This window comes from Phoxinus phoxinus (genome assembly GCF_949152265.1).
Source record: "Phoxinus phoxinus genome assembly, chromosome: 8".
Taxonomy (NCBI): Eukaryota; Metazoa; Chordata; class Actinopteri; order Cypriniformes; family Leuciscidae; genus Phoxinus; species Phoxinus phoxinus.
The window spans coordinates 34371150-34390567 of record NC_136883.1 but is presented as its reverse complement, the minus strand read 5'-3'; the positions used below and the strand labels follow the sequence as shown (position 1 = coordinate 34390567).

The following is a 19418-nucleotide window of genomic DNA, read 5'->3' as shown; positions in this document are numbered from 1 at the left end:
TGATTAAGCAGTCCAGATAAGAGGACACACACTAGCCTAAAATCAATGACCTTAAATAGTCAATCATGGGCTGGCACAAACTGAAGCAGCAGCATCCACTGAGGCTCTTTGTATATCGAGTTTGACTTGTTTGAGGTATTGCTTGGGAAAGCAGAAGCGGTGTACTTTAAAGGAACACCAAACAGAACAGCAAATGCATGATGGGAAAACAGACCTGTTCGCACACAAAAGAAGTCTATTAAAGACAGACCCCATTTCACAAGAAGAGATCTGCAGTGCTGGAAAAATCTCGATGCTGAAAATGAACAACCTTCGTTTCGTGAACACATCAAACGTTAATACACCTTCTGACGTCTGTACGAACGCAACACAAAAATAACACTATACACACCAGCATTCACAAATCAAACAATATTGGAAATATAGAAAAATAAGTATTTTGAAGACGCACCTTTAATTTGACTCTTCTGCACAGAATTGTCATTAAATATTGGAACTTTTTTATAGTTTTTTTTGTGTGTCACTTTTCTGTATAAATGCATTTTTTTTATCTGGAAATATATAACTTAAGACGGTAAAAAAAAAAAGCATGCATTTTGCGTTAGAACATTGTTTTGGTTGTGCTTCGGCTCTGCGTGACTGTACGGATGAATATTATCCTTGAAGATATAACTGCAGCTGAAGATGTTACTGTAGCTTTATACCCATTAATAGACACGGTACTTCCTACATTCTAGCACAGCTTTACAACAACCATAATGAAATGACCCTTCACAATAGATCTTTACAGTGAACTCTGTTAGAGAGCTACATATGGCAATTTATCTGTTATAATAAAATACCTTGCTGACCCGATAATAAAAGACCATCTCAGTGTCACTTTCACATTTCAAATCCCTCAGTTCTCTCCATCTCTGAAACGCCAAGCTAATGTTGATTCTTGTTTTATTACGAGCTCTGTCGCGTTTTATTTTTGCCAGCAGACTCTCCTCTGTTCTGCGTTTGTTTAAACCGGGTGATTCCCCGGAGGTTGGAGATTTAGCTGCTCCATATCAACCTTTCTCACTCGCTGTGACAACTAACCTCTGACCTCCCACACCAGACACACACACACACACACACACACACACACACACTCAACTAACCTCTGACCTCCCAGACCAGACACGTGTCAAAAGAACCGGAGCAAATACTGATAATTTATAGATATGACAAACACGCACTGTCAAGAGAAGAATGTACACAATTTCCCTTGAAAACCATTCCGACATGTCTAAAATACGTATAACTATAAACACTTATAATAGGCTAACCTTAGGGAATCTGGGTAATTAATTGAGATGTGCATGTCCTAATGGGGATGCATTTATTTTTCCATATATTTTTTTAAAACTTAAGTGCATTTTTAGTTGTCTCAATTTCCAGAGATCATATTATAATATATCATATATATTTGAGAAGCTTGGATGGAAAAACAATGTTTGTCACATCAACCATGGAAATCAAATCAGAATCCATAAATCTCACTCATAACAACACAGGATACACACAAGTGTGCGCACACACACGGACAAAGATGCACAGTCTCCTCTCAGGACCTATAAATCAAAGCCGAGCTGAAGCACTACTCCTCCTCCATCTATCTGCATTGTGAAGTTCTTGCCGGCCGTTTGGCCCCACAGCCTTGTCAGCACTTCACTGCGATTCCTCAGACCCACATGTATATATTCATTCCGATCACAAAGGCTTATGCCTTATTTATACGCCCGCACAGACGGCACTTTTAGCATCCGAGTGTGGTGTTTAGTTGTAAACTGCTACAGCCATGCAACATCACAGAAGCCACCTATGGAAAGTTGCACCTTGAAGCACCGAGTGTTACTGCAGGGATACGCCACACTTTTTGATCTTCCCACTAGACTCCCACCATTTTTGCTCTTTGGTTCAAAATGTTTAAGAAAAAAAGTTTGCTTTATTCTATTCGTTCAAAATACAGTATATTTCTGAACTGCTGAGGTGCATGATGGTCATGTGTCACAATAGTCAACAATAAATACAACATGAGATTACATTAAAAATCTGTGACTATTCCAATTAAAAATAATAAATGTTTTAGGGTTTTTTGAACATTATTAAAACATTTTAAGATATGGAATATTTAAAAGATTTCAGATTCCGCATTCAAATCTTCACTCAAGTTTTTATTGAAAAATGTATACAATACAGCAGATGTAAAAAGTCTACACGCTCCGTTAAAAGAGCAGTTTTTTTTTTAACCAATTAAAATTAAACAAATATCATAATGACTTTAACAACCGATGCAATGACACTGAAAACCAAAGTGAACCCCTACAGATTTCCATAGGATTCAGGTCTGGGCCATTCCAAAACATTTCTCTTTCTTTGACGCCATTCCTTTGTTGGTTTAGGAGGTGTGTGTTTTTAGATCATCGTCATGCTGAAAGTTCTCATTTCCAATATAGAAATATTCTCTACTCTTGTTATTTATTGTATTTATTTTTAAAGTGTGCAAACTTGCTCCATATCCCAAACAGATTAAGAATACGGGATCGTCACGTGTTAGTGAGCAACCTTGACAGAGTTGCTCTTTCTATCAACTATTTTTAAAGTGGTCATGATTTTGTACATTTTCAACTTTCTTTAGTGTGCAAAGTTGCTATTTGAGCATGAAAACGCCTCCTCAACTAAATTAACACCCAAGGCATACACACACACATACAAAAGGGGCAAGACCTGGTTGAGTTGAGTTAGTAGTGTGCTGAAACTTGAGGTTATGGTAAGAGGCATGACATTTACGAAACATGCTCAAAGTGGTAGACCAGAGGTGGACAGTAACAAAGTACATTTACTTGAGTACTGTACTTAAGTACACTTTTGGAGTATCTGTACTTTACTTGAGTATTATTTTTTATGGAAACTAACTTTAACTTCACTACATTTGAAAGACAAATATCGTACTTTTTACTCCACTACATTTCTGTCAAGGGCCTTGAGTAGAGAGTAGTAACGTCAGGGATGATTTGGGTGCATTTTGGTTGGAAATGAAAGTCTGGTTGACGTCAGAGCTCGACTGATGTTGGTTTCTGACGTCAACCGATTTTCAACCACAATACAACGTCTGTCCAACGTTTGAGATTAACGTCAATCTGACATTGGATTCTGACATCAACATGATTTTTATTTTCAACGTTGGGTTTGCTCTTCTAAATGCAAATTTTTTCATTGTTTTGGAGCACACTAGCTTATAGATAACAAGGCTAACATATTCACACTAAAAGACAAAAAACTGGGAACAGCGATTTGGGTGTCTGAAACCATTGTGGACGTTATTGAGTACACTTATTCAATCCCACATTCAATCCCACGACTGGAACTGTGTTATATAAATAAATGTGATATTGATATGAATGTAGGCAGGCAGAGATTCAGAGGCATAAGGTACTGTAAATTGGCTATTACATGCAACAATGCAACAATAATAAAACAATGCATTGACATTTACTTTTATACTTAAGTACTTTTAAAAATGAGTACTTCTGTACTTTTACTTAAGTCAAAATCGGTCTTTACAACTTTTACTTGTAACGGAGTAATATTTGACCAGTAGTATCTGTACTTTTACTCAAGTAAGGAAGTTGTGTACTTTGTCCACCTCTGTGGTTGACCAATCACAACACACTGATCCAGCCAACCAATCAGAGCACATTGCACTTTTCAGAAGGAGGGGCTTCACAGAGACCGGAACTAAACCGATTGTTACTGTCTGACGACTGGGAAGAGAGGTGCTGCAAAAAATTCAAAATATCTGAAAAATAATGTGATTTTTGAACATTCAATCATGAAAACCTGTTCTAGTGGACTCTCTGACCACCAGTGTCTTCCAATCAAATTTGGAGGGACGCCCTGTTCTTGATAATAGCCTCTTTCACACATAGGCTACAGTCTTTACTGGTAAATTACCGGTAAGAGATCATGTGTGAACAGGACCTTTTCAAAAATACCAGTAAATTGGTTCCGGCAATTTACCAGTAAGGGAAGTTGTAACATTAACGGTAATTTACGGATAATGTGCTCTGTGTGAACGCAGAATGAAAATCACCGGTATGATCACGTCAACGTGCTGACGTAAGAAGTCTGCTTTGGGCCAATCATAAAGCTCTTATCATCAAGGTTACTACACATTTTCCATTACTTTTCCAGACTCAAATTTCCAGACCTTCTTCCAAAGGATTTTTTGACCCTATTTAACAAATTTGTTTAACACGGCATTATTTTCAGTAAATAGTACAGTCATCTGTACATATTTTCATTGTTGTCTCAAAGTGATAACATGTGCTTGCATGATGAGAAGAAAGCTTAAAACCTTTATAACCTGCATATATTCATCCATGACGTTGATACTATAAATGTGTTTAAAACACAGTGTTTTGATGTTGCACCATCAGCTTTACCAACTTTTACCATGAAAACACGGTAAACACGGTGTGGTTATTGACAAATTTCAAAATTTGATTTAGATTCTCAAGCATGCGATTCAATTCAATAGAGATTTCGATTAAATTCCATTCCATATCGATTAATTGCGCCAAGTATCAAGTACAGTACATGGTAAATATTCAAAGAAAATAAATGTCTCCTAACTCTGTATATTATGGGAACACCGGTTGGTACATTACTATAATATTACAGGTTGTAGTGGTCTTTCAAAGTTACTAGCCTCTCAGCATTTGCACTGGCCACAACTTTGACTTTGATACCATAGAGAAAAAAAACTGCCTTATCTAAATTTTAAATATCTCATAATTTGGCAGCAGATATATTAGGCTGCTGTCACTTTAAGACCTGACGCACGGATCCATTATACATATATATTCTTTCACTAGTGTTTTTGTGAATACTCGCCAAGACGTGCATTTTGACGTTATTTTGTGTGTATTTGACTGTTTAAGTGCAATAAGCAGCAACAAATAACTCAATTTAGTACTGAGAGGCGGCTTTATGTGTGCACTGCATGAGCATAAAATATGAGGGAATGAGTAAAATGATGTGCAATACATGCAATCCCGCGCTGAAATTCAAGCTGTAACAGCAATCGATAAAAACTAGAATTCAATATTTTTAACTCAGCCCTATTATACATTTATATTCTATTTACAACAGGACAATACAATTGCACTAAAAACAAAATATATTCTATTAGATATATGTAAAACAGATTTTTTTTTTTTTTACTAGTGGTCTCAGACTTTATAGTGCAGTATTTATTTTATTCATATATTTCCAGGCACAGGAACAGCCAGTTTAATTATGTTGCTCAAATGTCTTTGTTGTTTCATGGATTAAATCTACAAAAACCACCAGATGGCTCTATTGACTACATCTTTAGATATGTTTCTTTAAACAGCAGCTGTTTTCAAAAGGTTATGAGAACAACATATGCTCAGGAAGGTAGGAACAACGAAGGATGGTGACGCTTACGTTTTGCAGTATTACAGAAGCAGAACCTGAAAATATCTTTCTGACTTCTCTAAATCCAGATATAGGCCTAATTGAATTGGGCGATCTGACTCTGCACTTAATAAAGCTAATTTTCCTGATAACATTAACTAGAAAATACATAATAATAATAATAATAATTAATTAACAAGGAAGAGATAAGCTAAATCTATCCGCAGCTGGCATCAATCACATGACCCCCAAAAAAGTAATACGTTTTCTTTTAAAATACATCTTCCCAACTACCTGGTCTTATTCTTAATACTGTAACTGTTAGAAAGTTAGAAACACTTAAACTGACCAGCTGACTGGTCATAAAACGAGGTTTAAGAACAACTGCCAAAAAATCAGCATGCCCAAACAAAACAGAAGTGCGACAATGATACATGATGATAACACAGCAAACAGAAACCAATGCAAAACAACATTAAACTGCAGCAAAGCAAAAGCACACTTCAACAACCTGACAGCTACAGCAATCCTACTATAGTGGAAAGTTGTCGTACAATAAAACATCCAACACAATTTAGCAGTGGTATGATCTCGGATACGAAGACATCAATTCATTCGTTCATGTATTAAAATAGGAACTTAATCTCGCATATGTCTTTATGTTTAGCACTGTTACATGAACACCTCAAAAGCAATGTTTAAGGCCTGCATATCCTATTGTAGACTTTAAGTGCCATCTAATGGCTAGATATAGACAGTGCAAAGAGATAGGCCTAGAGAAAATATTTCTGCTGAAATGTTTAAAAGCCAATAATGTGTCTTGTAAAGACATGATTTACAGCCAACCCAACCACAATTATATCTACTCTACTAAGGATACAACAGCAATCTATATTTAATCTAAGATATAGCCTAGCCTATATATATATTTTTTTAATCTAAATGTAATCATGAATTTTTCATACACAAGGTTTCATTCCATTATTTTCAAGGCATGTGCATTAGAGGCTTGTTTAACCCTTAATGTTTTTTTGGAACAGATTTAAGAGAAGAGAGGAAAGATAATGAGTTTGAATTTTTTTTTTTTTAAATGGCATCAATTCACAATATTTATCTAAAAGTAATAGGCTATCTCACTTGATACATAGAGATACAGACTGTAAAATAGAAACCAAAGTTTTAATTCTAATTGAGGCCAATTCATTTCTGAGGGACATGATGTTCTTACCCATTTGATTGACTCGTTGCATTTCTCAGAAGCAGAAGTAGTCCGAGATGGGTAGACTTCTATAGTGGTGAATCATGAATGAGAGACATTAATTATATTTTTGGCGTTCCCATTTGCTCAAATAGCAAAATAAAACTCCACAAAGGTGGACAACTTTCAAAAAGAGAAAAAAATTGAGAGATTGACAATGGCAGTCGGAGGAAAGATGTTAATTACTGTCACTCCCCGCATCCTCACAGGATACTAGTTGTTTTAGTTTTTGTAATTTTATGCAAAGATAATATAATAGAAAGTATAGTATTATAAGGGTACATAATAAAAAATAATAATAAAAAAACATTTTTTATTTTTTACAGGATTTATGATGCTGATGACAGTTAAAACCCGTCATCACAGTCCGTGAAAAAGGCCATTGTTTACGCTAACCAAACAGTGAATATAGGCTATGTTCCAGTTTTTTTAACATCTGGACTTTAACGTCAGAACCCACCTTACAAACACAACCAAGATAACAGTTGAGTGATGGTTGTGTGTGTGTCGTCTTGCCAAAAGAAGCGTGAATGACACTCAGCTGTTACAATTTGAAGCTGTATGGAGTGGACAAGTGAACGCCACGTACCTCTTATAACAAGCGCACTTGCCACGTTACCATGGGAACCTTTGACAGACAGATTACATGCCCAATGACAGACCAACGCTTAAAAATCAAAGGAGGAAGCGCCACCGTTCCTCCAATCACCAGAGCGAGGGGCGTGGCTACATCGTGTCCATCAAGGAACTGTGTTTAGCACATATCAGGTAAAACAAGTTGCAAATGATCTGTCAGAGCGATTATCTGTAAGACTTGATCGAGACGAAGACAGCTACAGCGAGAGAGTGTGTAAATACTACTCTCAGGGATCTTTTAGGGTAGGTGCTCACCTGTTGCGTCTTACAATACCAGCTGCTGCTGTATTCTATGTCACAGCTGATGCTTAGACACGTATGGTGGGGTATTATAGTTTTGTGTTCAAAGAAAAATAAGTTAAGAAATTCGCGCCATTTAGTACCCATTGATTACCGATATGATTTCGGGCTGAACACATAATTTGGGTTTATTTGCTCGTAATTATTGAAAACGATGTCGTGAATGACAAGGTTTATCTAACACGTGGTGTCAGTGACGTCACGCTTTGGTTGTAGTTAAGCTCCCTTTAAAAACAAAAAAGATCATTAATGACGTAAATGTTTTGTTTTAGTTTGTATTAATAACAAGTTTGTATTTAGTTTGCATCACTTTACTAATGATGAAGATTGGGTTTTAGTAATGAATGACACCTGCTGCTGCTAGGGAGAGCTCACCTAAAAAATGACAATTCTGTCATCATTTACTCAGCCTCACGTTTTTCCAAGCCTGTATGATTTTCTTTTCTTTTGCTGAACACAAAAGAAGATATTTTAAAGAATATGGGGGAAAAAATACTATGGAAGTCAATGGGGTCTATCAACTGTTTGGATACCAGAGTTTAGTTTTTAAAAGTGTGTGTGTGTGTGTGTGTGTGTGTGTAATTCAGTAATTCAGTCATATATATGCACTTATTCAGTCTATAAAGTTCTGACGTGTGGCGTTCATGTCCTGTCACAGATGTGGGGACCGTCACACTGCTGCTTGATACTGTGTCTGTGGGCTTGTTTGGATGCACTGCCAGTTGCTGTGGATAAAACCAAAGTGAGTCCTCCAGTAGAGGAACTGGAGCCACCGAAAAGTGAAGTAAGTAATAAGATTTAATTTAAAAAATAGATTTTAAATTCACACTAGTATAATGTGAGACATGCTGGTCTATTGTTTGAATGGGCGTGACGCTTTTTGCTGGCATATAGTCTGAAAGCTTCAGAAAGGTTTTGTAAGCATGTATACAGTATAATGTGATGCTTACAATAAAGAGAACGGGGTGTTTGACCTACACTGTACCCAGACTGGCTTTATTGCTCAGTACTTTTGCAAATGTTCATTTATCCTGTGGGTTTAAAAAAGATTTAGTTTTCCTGGTCTCCTTTTTACTTCAATGTGTACATCTAATCTAAATTCATTTAGGACACTGGATTGCACTATGATCGATATCTCAGGGAGGTTATTGACTTCCTGGAAAAGGACCCACATTTCAGAGAGAAACTTCATAACACAGACATGGAAGACATCAAGGTATTGTAGCACTTTATTTTCCAATTTGACTTTGCAGAGGTTAAATCAGATTGTCTAAACACTGCGTTGCTTACCTCTCACTCCCTATTTGGCGAAAACAGCAAGGGAAGCTGGCTAAAGAGTTGGACTTTGTCAGCCATCACGTGAGAACTAAACTTGATGAGCTAAAGAGGCAAGAAGTGAACCGACTGCGCACCCTAATCAAAGTCAAACAAGACATGAATGGAGAAAGAGGTAGCACAGGAATCTCTTCACAAGCACAACTGTTTTTGTTATTGTCTTGTAGCGTATCGTGAAATGTCCTCCACCGTCTCGTTTCTTTATTTACGCTCGGAGAGCACAGATATGGGAAGATACAGAATGTTTTATCTGAGAGTGTCATTCATCAAACTCTCCATATCACGGTTTACTTTAGGGACCAGTAACTCTAGCCTGCTGCAAAGACACGAAACGTATGAAAAATGAGATGCTTTCCATTTCCCTCAAGGTACGATAGTGGACCACCAAGCCCTTCTGAAACAGTTTGAGCATCTGAATCACATGAATCCACACACATTCGAGGTGGAAGACTTGGATCGCCTCATTCAATCGGTAGGGTCTAAATCAGACTTCCTGTTGGTTTCATTCTACATTCACTAATAAATGTCACACATTTGCTCAGGGCTTACAATCAAATTTTTTTGCAAGTGAAAATTTTCTGGCAATAGATATTTAGTTTCTAGAATTGTATATTTAAAGATAAAATTACATGTTTTTTTCCCCCTATGACAGATTTTATTGATTTAGCTGTTTCTCCTTCCGTATTTGTGACAAAAAGAAATGCAGGTAATTTATCACAAGCAGCATTGTTGGTGTTACAGGGTTTGAATTTCTGCGTGGGATTGTGCTTATTCCACAGAATTTTACTAATTTCTGCAGATTTTGTTCTCACACCCAAAGTGTGTCACGTAAAGCCACCTCTCAGTGCTAAATTGAAGATTTTGTTTGGGTGCAGTACCAAACTTTTTCACTAGTTGACATTACTGCCCATATAAAGGCGCCTCCATTTCCATCATGTTTGAGTGATCTGAACCATTATTTTTACAATTTTCATACAATTTATGAAGTATACATCCTATTCAGAAGTAGTATTGGAAGTTTGGCAGATTTTGAAATGAATTCAACCTCTAAGAAACACAAAAAGAGCACGTATGTGCATTATAGCTCGCTGCCACGTCACTAATGCTGAATATATTATTTTTTTCTTTATATTCAAAACATTTTCAGACCTTTTTTTCGAAAATAATTGAATGGATGCTATCTTTTGAACTTTTGAAAATAAATTTTTTTTTTGATAAATTACGGCTCCTCTGTAATTTATTTTGAAAATCAGTCACCAAATATGTAAACTAGAGATTGTAAGCTTTCAAATGATATAGTTTGTCAAGATTAGTTTAGGTTTAGTATAGGATATTACTGTTTTAAATATGTCAATCCGATGCCAGTATAGGGGGTTAAATGAACGTAAACCGTTGAGAAAGAAAAAGCATGTGTAACAGTATAATGGATCCGTGCGTCAGGCCTAATATAGCTGTTGCCAAATTATGCGATAATAAAAATATCTTTATGGCAGTTTTTCCCATTGTATCGATGTCAAAATTGTGGCTAATAAGTTAATGGCTGGTGAGCAAAAAAGTCAAGTCAATCCCTCCCTGAATGCAATGTAAGTAGCTTTAGATATGTAAATGTAATGTAAATGTCGGTGGCTTAATGTGTCCAAGAATAATTTCTGATAATAGATGATAAAAAAGGAAAAAGTTCTGACAAGACTCAGGTGCTAATAAAGTTACTAATCAAGTAGCAAGTTTTATTTGCCAAGTGCAATTTAAGATTGCTTGGCAATTTTGGGTGGAGATCCACACAGTGAGTTGTTGGTCCCCGCATCACACGTTCACATTTTCCTTTCTACTTGTTTCCTTTTTTTTGTTAAGGCCACCAATGACCTGGAAAACTTTGACAAGGAGCGACACGAAGAGTTCAAGAAGTACGAGATGATGAAGGAACTGGATCGGAGGGAACATCTTAAAACGCTGGATGAGGAAGCGCGCAAAAAAGAGGAGGAACACTACGAAGAGATGAAGAAGAAACATGCAGACCATCCCAAAATCAATCACCCTGTAAGCAAAACACACACTTCTTGAATCAAAGAATAACCCAGTTTGTGATATTGCTTAATTTTATACTTTTTTAATTATATTATAAATAAAGCATTTTCACGAGTGGTCCACATTTTTGGAACCCTTTCTATGTTTGGTGATGTTTAAAGTCGTGATAATTTTGATCATTATGGCTTTATGAAAACCCCAAATTCAAAATTAGAATATTGTGAAAAGGTTTTCATAAGCTGTAAGCCATAATCATTAAAATTATAACAAATAAAGGCTTGAAATATCTCACTTTGCATGTAATGAGTCTATATAATATATTAGTTTCACCTTTTAAGTTGAATTACTGAAATAAATTAACTTTTGCACAATATTCTAAATTTTCAATTGTCACCTGTATTCCATTACACCGCATTTTTAAGGTTTTGAGTAAATTACATTTGAATCATAAAATCTAACATTTAAAATGTAATTGTTGAGGATTTGTTCTGTATAAATAGGGTAGTCAAGACCAGTTGAAGGAGGTCTGGCAGGAGTCCGATGGGTTGGATCCCAGTGAGTTTGAACCAAAGACGTTCTTCAACCTGCACGGTGAGATCATTGAGCCGTTGTGAACACAGGAGCTGATGTCACTGCACGACTCTGACATCTGTTTGCTCTCACAGACACTAATGGAGATGGCTACTTCGATGAGCAAGAGCTCGAGGCGCTGTTTACCAAAGAGGTTCCACTTAATAACCTTTCCGTTCAGGGCCAACACAATAGTGAATCTTTGAGAATGACGTGGCTTTATGGGATGCTAAATCTGATGTTTGTCTCCACCGTGTTCAGCTTGAGAAGATCTATGATCCCGCACGTGAAGAGGACGACATGCAGGAAATGGAGGAGGACAGACTTCGTATGAGAGAGCATGTGATGAATGAGGTGAGAGCATCACAGCAGGGGATTGAATGTGCTAATCATATTATTTCAAAGATGTTTCACTTGTAATTATTTATTATGTATTGTATTGTCTGTCCATAGATTGACACTAACAGAGACAGGCTTGTTTCACTAAATGAATTTATTACTGCCACAGATAAGAAAGAATTTCAAGAGCCAGGTGGATGGGAGGTAATTTAACATTTTAAGTCAACATGAAATTAAACATGACTCTATTTGTGAACTGTGTTTCATGATATCTACTGTTTGAAAGTTTGGGGGTCTTTTTTTTAAAGAAATTAATACTTTTATTCAACAAGGTCATACATTTATTAAAGACATTTATGTTACAGATTAAATAAATGTTCTTTTGAACTTTCTATTCATCAAAGAATGCTGAAATTGTTTTATTATTGTTCCCACAATTTCAATTAGCACAGCTTTTTTCAATATTGATAATTAGAATGATTCTGATCTTAAATATAAATGACATTTTAATAAATTACATTTTAACATACACTACAATAGAAAAGTTATTTTAAATTATAATGATATATCACAATATTACCATTTTACTGTAGATTTGACTTTTGACCAAATAAATGCAGCCTCGGCTGAACATAAAACGTAAAAAAAAATCTTACCGACCCCAAACTTTTGAGTAAAATTGTCTTTACATAAATGTCGTTTGTCTGCTTCCTCTCGAGACTCTGGAGCAGAATCCAGTCTACACGGAGAAAGAGTTGAGAGAGTTTGAGGAGCATCTCGCTCGAGAGGAGCACGACCTTAACCTGAAGACAAATGACCTTCTGAAACAGCGGGAGGAGCTGGAGAGACAACAGGACCAGCTTAACGCCAACAAAATGGAACTACAGCAGGTAGAAGAGCGACACTAACACACACCCAGACACCGAGTGAGAGATACACGGGTTCACACAGTCCTCGAAAATCTCGAAAAATTAGGGAATTTCAAAAGCGTGATTTCCAGGCCTGGACATGAGGGGCTTTTGCACCAGGTAGTTATAAGAATTTATAAGAAATATTTAAAAATGTTTCGTATGGCATGCGTTCGTCCAATCAGTGTACACTAACGTCACTGGTAGTTTCTGTTGTGCTGGGTTAGACCTAGAAGCTAATTTAGATTCCCCAAAAGGCGTTCCTAGAACTAAAACCGTTCCCAGTTCCTGCGGTGCGAACACCCCATAAAGCGGGTACTTCCGCCAGCGGTTATAGGAACTATGAAAAGGTTCCTCCCGTGTGAAAGCCCCTATGGAAATTATATAAAAAAATCATGGAAAAGTCATGGATATTTCTTTGTTCAATGCGGAGTATATTTTTCTAGTTATTTTCAGTCCTGATAATTTGAATACAATCTCTATTAAAAAAAAAAAATTTCAGGTCATCAAAAATGACTGGAAAAGTCATGGAAATTAATCCGTTAGACACTGTTTTAAAATAAAAACTGACATTTTGGAGATTTATAACACGGAAATAATTGCCTGAAAACGCAAACTTTTGAAAACTGGTTTCAAAGTACACGTTTTTGAAAACTATACTGATTTCGTCTCCATGTAAGCTATAAGAACGTGAATAGGTGAAAACAGTGATGTCATGTGCATGCGTATTACATGTACAGACTATCGGCGCATAGTGTTTCTTTACAAACTGACATCGCCCACTACTGGCCTGGCAGCAGAATACAGCGCTTTTAGTTGTTTTAGCGGATCCGTGTGAACGGGGATCAATTTGACAATGTTGTTGCCCATATGCAAAACTTTTCTGTTTGTAAGATCATCGTTGTTGTGTGAACGTACCCTTAGAGATGTTGTTGCTATCGGACACGAGTACATTTCACAAAACCTGTCAAGAACATGTCTGGATCATATTTTACCCCCAAAATTGTATTTTGCTTAAAGTAGATTGAGCTTATTTTTTAATTAAGCACCTCTCCACCCATTTAAAGAAACTTCATTACCTTAATGGGGGAAGAAAAGGTTTTTAAAAAGTTGACTTTAGTGTATATATTATATTTATAATTGTTTCCAATATGATTCATAAGTTTAGGGACAGTAAAGGGACTGTTTATATTTATTATATTATATTAGTATTAATGGCAGCTTTGCCATTACAGGAATAAATTACACTTTTAAATATTTTTAATCAAATAAATGCAAGTGATGTACATGAGAATCTTCTTCCAAAAGAATACATTTTACAGACCCCAAACATTTGATTGAGTGATGAAACGTTTTGTTGCACTGGGGCCTATACCATGAAACCGGTTTATGGGGCTAGCCAGCTATGTTTCAGTTTAGTTTGCGCCAACCCTGGGTTTTCGGCACCATGAAAGTGGTTTGGCTTTTAGCAGTGTTCATCACCATAGTAACTTGCGCTCCACGGCTAACCTGGTCCGGGACAGGTTATGTTCCAGGTAAGAGGTTACAAACCGATCTTGGACCAATCACTTGACAGAGAAAGTTGATGATCAGCATCATGGTCCCAACAAAGCCTGATTGGATTGGTTTGGTTTTGTCAACTCGAAACTAATCCTGTAACCCTGAGTTTGTTCAACTACCATCATGGTACAGGCCCCAGATGCTGGCATCCTTCTCATTATATACTATTCCCTTTTTAAAACAGAAATGTCTTCAAGCTAGTACTGCCTCTCCGCAAAAAAACGTTCTAACATATTAATCTCATTGTATTGATTATTCACATATTCACCCTATTTGTTTCCTTCAGGCGGTTCAGCACATGGAGCGGTTGAAGATACAGAAAACAGAGACTCCAGTGCAGGCCAAAGGTCGGTGCAGTTATTTTACATTTTTGGGGTCAAAGTCCTATGCCCTGTCACTAGGAACAAAATATTGATTTTCTATCATAATTTGTCTTTGTTTTTTGGCAAATGCAGTGCCTTCTGCTGTGGAGATACTGCCTGGAGACACTCGGTCTATGTCACAAGGTCACCAGCAAGACCTGCCCGCACATTTTTAGCAGCTCAATCTCTTCTCTGTGTCTGTATGGTGTATGTCTGTTGTATGTAATGTAAAATATGTCCATTCTCACATTCAAAAGAACCATTTACTGTCTCTTAGCAAATACATTGGCATTCCTTATCAAAACACAAAACAATATTCACCAAACTTTAGTTATGGTATCCCAAAGTATGTAATCGGACAATCACACTTTGGTCTACAGTTTGTGAGGACAGGGATTGTACTTGAAACGTGTGTTTAGAGATGTTAATTATTTTTATTTTCCTAGTAAATTTCATGTCTGATTTGCACAAAACCTCATAGGATAAATCTCTCTTCATATTAAAAGCCTACATTCATACTGTACAACACTTCCAATACTACAAATAAAGGTGCAGAGAATAAAAAAACATTAATATCCAACACAGGATAACAATAACATCACATACAAACTATCATTGAATTAAATACAGGCCAGATTGGCATTGTTTTGTAATACATCTTTTTGCTTTAGCTTCAGTTGAAAGTCAATCCTAGATGGACAAAGTTTCTTAAAAATTATGAATTACTACTGCAACACCAGTGATAAAAAAATAATAATCACAAGTTACTTTTTTTAGTTTTTTTTACAGAAATACAATTAATCATATAATAGTGCATTCATGAGGCAATTTTGCCTTGTTTGAGTTTCCTTTGTGAGTAAAAAGTGATTGTGCTGTACATTTCTTTCAAATATAATTAAATTATCTCAGCTCCATCAATTATGTGCTTTGATGATTATTACCACTTTGTTTTTTGTTTACAATTGTAAACTTCCACTTAAACCAGAGCCTGTTTATTGCCATAGGTGTCATTAAACCTTGATAAAAGGTAATCATATGAATTAACAGGAGGATATTTATCGGATCCATCGCAGCATGAAATGATGGCCTCATCATCAGGGTGCACAAAGAAAGCCAAAGACTGGCGTGTGCTGGAGTCTCCTGCAGGGGGCAGCAAAACCCTGTGAACCTGAGGGGTAAATAATAGAAAGAGTTAAACAAGCATTTGCCAGTGCAATAAAGTGCATTAGTGCATGACTACTTTTTCAGCGGAGTTGGTTCTGGATTCCCAGATCCCCAGTTAAATTTGAGATTAACCTGATAAAGAAAATATAATTTGTTGGGTCAGACAAGGCCTGCCATTGAAATTATGAATTAAATATATATATATATATATATAATTATATATATATTGAGGGAGACCGACTCGATTCCTTTATTCATGGTGCTTCATGGGATTGAACATTATCTTCTGCAGAGCTCTAATTGTGTCATTTTCTGTACAGCATCATGGGTAATGTAGTTTTCCACCAAGAATTCCACTGCTGATAAAAAAAAGTATATTTATTAAAAGAAAAATTATTTTTAAATAAGTGTGAGTTTTCCTACATCTTGAAATTTTTCGTTTTATAAATTAGGGTAATCTTTGAAGGATGAAGATATAATGTTTTGGTCATCACATTAAAAATAACATTTAAATATGATTGCCTACCCTACTTTTAAAGGTGTATACAGTGTGGTTATCGTCAAAAATCAATTTCCCTATGGAGAAAATGGGGAGTTTTTACTTCCGGAACCCAACTGTTGCACTCTATTAAATGAAGTGCCATATAAAGTAAAGAAACTTACCGCAGACACGTACACATCGCTGGTCCACCTTTGCATCAGGTCTGCTATGTTAATCAGAACTGTTCCAGGAATGCTTGGGGCCGAAACGTATTCACCAGCCCGGTTCAGAACCTGGAGAACACACAGAGACATGCATCCTAAATGATAGAGGACAACATTAAACCTGGTTAAAAAAAAAAAAAAAGTGTCCTATATTGGTATTCACCTGGAGTCCACTCTCTGGGCTTTGGAAGAGCAGAGTGATGCTCCCATAATCCGAGTGTTCACCACAGCGCAGCTGATTTTCCTTCACACATGTGCTTTTCACCGGAGGGTAGTACAGAGACCGGAGTGTGGTTGCATTCGCATCACCTTAAAACAAACCACAGCATAAAGGTGTTGCAGCAGGCCTCCCAGTCATTGACTCACTGGGAGGAAGAAGTAGCGCATACTTGTACTTACTTCCAATATGCTTATGTGCGTTTAGGAAGACTTCTGAGTCCAGGTCCAAGCCAAGAGCCATCAGTCGGAGCACTCGGAGAGAGAGATCCTTACAGCACAGGAAAAATGATACCAGGACATCTTGAAAATCATCTACTCCATCTGAAGGCCAAATCTGAGCACATGGAGAATGGAGGATTATAACTTCTACAATCACAAATATTAAGGATATATTTTCTTAATGGTAACGCTAAATATATTTGTCCCTCCCATTTCATTGTTTTTTTGTGTGTGTGTTTTTTTTTACCATCATGTTGCCCTTTAGGGGATTGATATGAAACGAACATACAAAACCAAGGCTGCGTCCGAAATTGCATACTCCCCTACTATATAGTGACAAGAGTAGTGTCCAAATTCACAGTAGGCTACTCATAAAAGAGTAAGCAAGACCCTGTACTATCTCATGAGGCCATGGGAGAGGATTAGTGAATGGTAGTAAAGTGAGGCTGGTAGGTCACATGACAATGACAAGATGGCTTACAGTTCAGATTACATTCATACTACATTCAAACTATACAGATCATACATTTTTAGAGGTTGCAAAAATAATAATGCTTCTTGCCAATCTGTGTACTTTGCACTATTCAATGCCGTTTTCTAGTATAACTAGTGTGAGTGTTCACACTGAAAATTCATACAAATACCCCAATGATGCACTTTATAAGGGAGTATCAGTGCATCCAGGGAGTATGAGATTTCGGACACCAGCAAAAAAACAGCGTTTGTTGAACTTTGGACTCGAAAAATGTATAATTATAACCCATAGATGTACTATTGTCAAAGTCATACTATCTTTGGGAGACAGAAAGAAGAAGAGGTGAGAAGAAATTGGTATTTACGTTATCCGCGCTCAAAGTTGTTATATTATACGCCTCCTTCCTTCAGATCACCGGGACGGCGAGGATTCAGACTGTGAAATGACAGGATTTAGAACCATTAAAATGTTTACAGTCCATCATTCGTGAGTTTTACAGTAATGTTTGTTCTGAATACAGACTGACGTGCCTTTCATTTTCTACAGCAACCCAGCCATGGTTCACATTACATGAGAAACTTCCCCTGCTGAAAGGCTTCTTCATGTCTTCTGGCAAACAGAAGAACTTCTTTGAAACATGCATGACTTTTTCCACCTAAAACAGTGAACAGAGAAATATTAGACACCCAGCTTATGTAGCGAGTAGCGACCGCAAAAACGAAAGTTCAACTATTCTAAAGATGGCTGCGCGCGTGCCGTATCTCTGGCGCATAGAACAATAATGTTTATTAAAAAAATTACAAACCTCTTCCTGATTTATGCCCGTGTTTTTCAGATAAACAAATCCCACCTCGGTAAAGGCCTTTCTGAATTCTTTACTTAACTTTTCCAAGTTAGCAACCGATACATTGGCCTTTCCCAGTTCGTAGACACTGAAATCCAATACAGGTATCCCCATTCTTACCGGAGACAACCAAACTTATATTAAAATTCTTTCGAAAATACGGAAGAAACAGTGGCAAGGATCTTCGCTTCTTTGGTCAGTGCAGAACAGTTGTTGAGTAATGCAGGGAAATAAGATCCCCCATGAATGACCAAAGATCACTCAGCCTATTCTCAAAGTCCAACTGTTTTGCAGTCAGTGCAGTTTTGGTTCCCCTACAATCATGTATTCAGCAGCGGCGCCGCAAAATCTTCACATCATCAGTAATATCCTGGTAATATCCGTCTATGGTAATATCACACCTAAAAACAATGAGACATGGCGACCGGCGGCTAATGCGTGGCTCTGAATCCACTTGTTGACAAGAAAGGAGGAGAGAGCCACATATAGAAACATTTTCGATTAGGCTAATGTCACGTTGCCATAAGGGGCCGTTCACAACGCGCGTTTTATTTTTTGCGCGTGCAAATTTGTTATGTCGACAGACGCCACGGGAAGAGCTCGCGCTTGAGAAAGTGGTACGAACTGCGGTTGTATCGGGGTAGTTTACGAGTAGCCTACGAGTAACGTTATGAGCACATTATCGGACCGACACCAGAGTAGCCTACTGGTATCAGTATCGGTGCTTCCCTATTTATGTCATTAATATGAGTTAATCAGAAAAGCAGTTCTATGCTTATTCTTGGCTGGATAACTCTTAGCAGGTTTAAAAAGCCCTTTTAAAATTAAATATGAACGTACTTTTGGATTAAATAAAAGTACAGTCAAGTCAAATAAAACACGTTTTATCTCCTGTATAGTTTGGTAACACTACAATAAGATACCATTCGTTAACGTTATCTAACATCAACACAATTGAGTGAACAAAATATTTGTACAACATTAATTAATGTTTGTGAATGTTATTTAATACAAACACTTGATTGTTCAT

The 19418-nt window shown here is 36.9% G+C and overlaps 3 protein-coding genes across 5 annotated transcripts in view; 1 reads left to right on the top strand and 2 right to left on the bottom strand.

Moving 5' to 3' along the window:
- luzp2 (leucine zipper protein 2) overlaps positions 1 to 7307 on the bottom strand; it is a 165808-nt gene extending 158501 nt beyond the window's left edge. For both annotated transcript variants that reach the window (XM_079620440.1, XM_079620441.1), the window contains exons 1-2: positions 7188 to 7307; positions 6698 to 6756 (exon numbers count right to left, since the gene is read on the bottom strand). The gene's annotated coding sequence lies outside the window, so the exon portion shown is untranslated. The remainder of the gene's footprint in view (positions 1 to 6697; positions 6757 to 7187) is intronic.
- A 96-nt stretch (positions 7308 to 7403) lies between these two features.
- On the top strand, positions 7404 to 15682 carry nucb2b (nucleobindin 2b). 2 transcript variants are annotated; one of them, XM_079620436.1, is made up of 13 exons: positions 7404 to 7495; positions 8322 to 8447; positions 8772 to 8879; positions 8981 to 9113; positions 9367 to 9470; positions 10850 to 11035; positions 11524 to 11614; positions 11689 to 11747; positions 11855 to 11947; positions 12047 to 12136; positions 12652 to 12822; positions 14687 to 14747; positions 14856 to 15678. In XM_079620436.1, the coding sequence occupies exons 2-13, from the start codon at positions 8322 to 8324 to the stop codon at positions 14936 to 14938; spliced, it is 1305 nt and encodes a 434-aa protein (XP_079476562.1). In that variant the 5' UTR covers positions 7404 to 7495; the 3' UTR covers positions 14939 to 15678. The 2 variants fall into 2 exon arrangements, with proteins under 2 accessions (XP_079476562.1, XP_079476561.1); XM_079620435.1 differs by having other exon boundaries at positions 7431 to 7606; positions 14856 to 15682.
- LOC307002630 (uncharacterized protein) lies at positions 15177 to 19093 on the bottom strand. Its single transcript, XM_079620437.1, is given in 8 exon segments — positions 15177 to 15930; positions 16590 to 16700; positions 16795 to 16940; positions 17031 to 17184; positions 17909 to 17950; positions 17952 to 17979; positions 18075 to 18199; positions 18350 to 19093. Coding segments are annotated over 8 exon segments (951 nt in total). The 5' UTR covers positions 18503 to 19093; the 3' UTR covers positions 15177 to 15738.
- Positions 19094 to 19418: the final 325 nt, after the last annotated feature.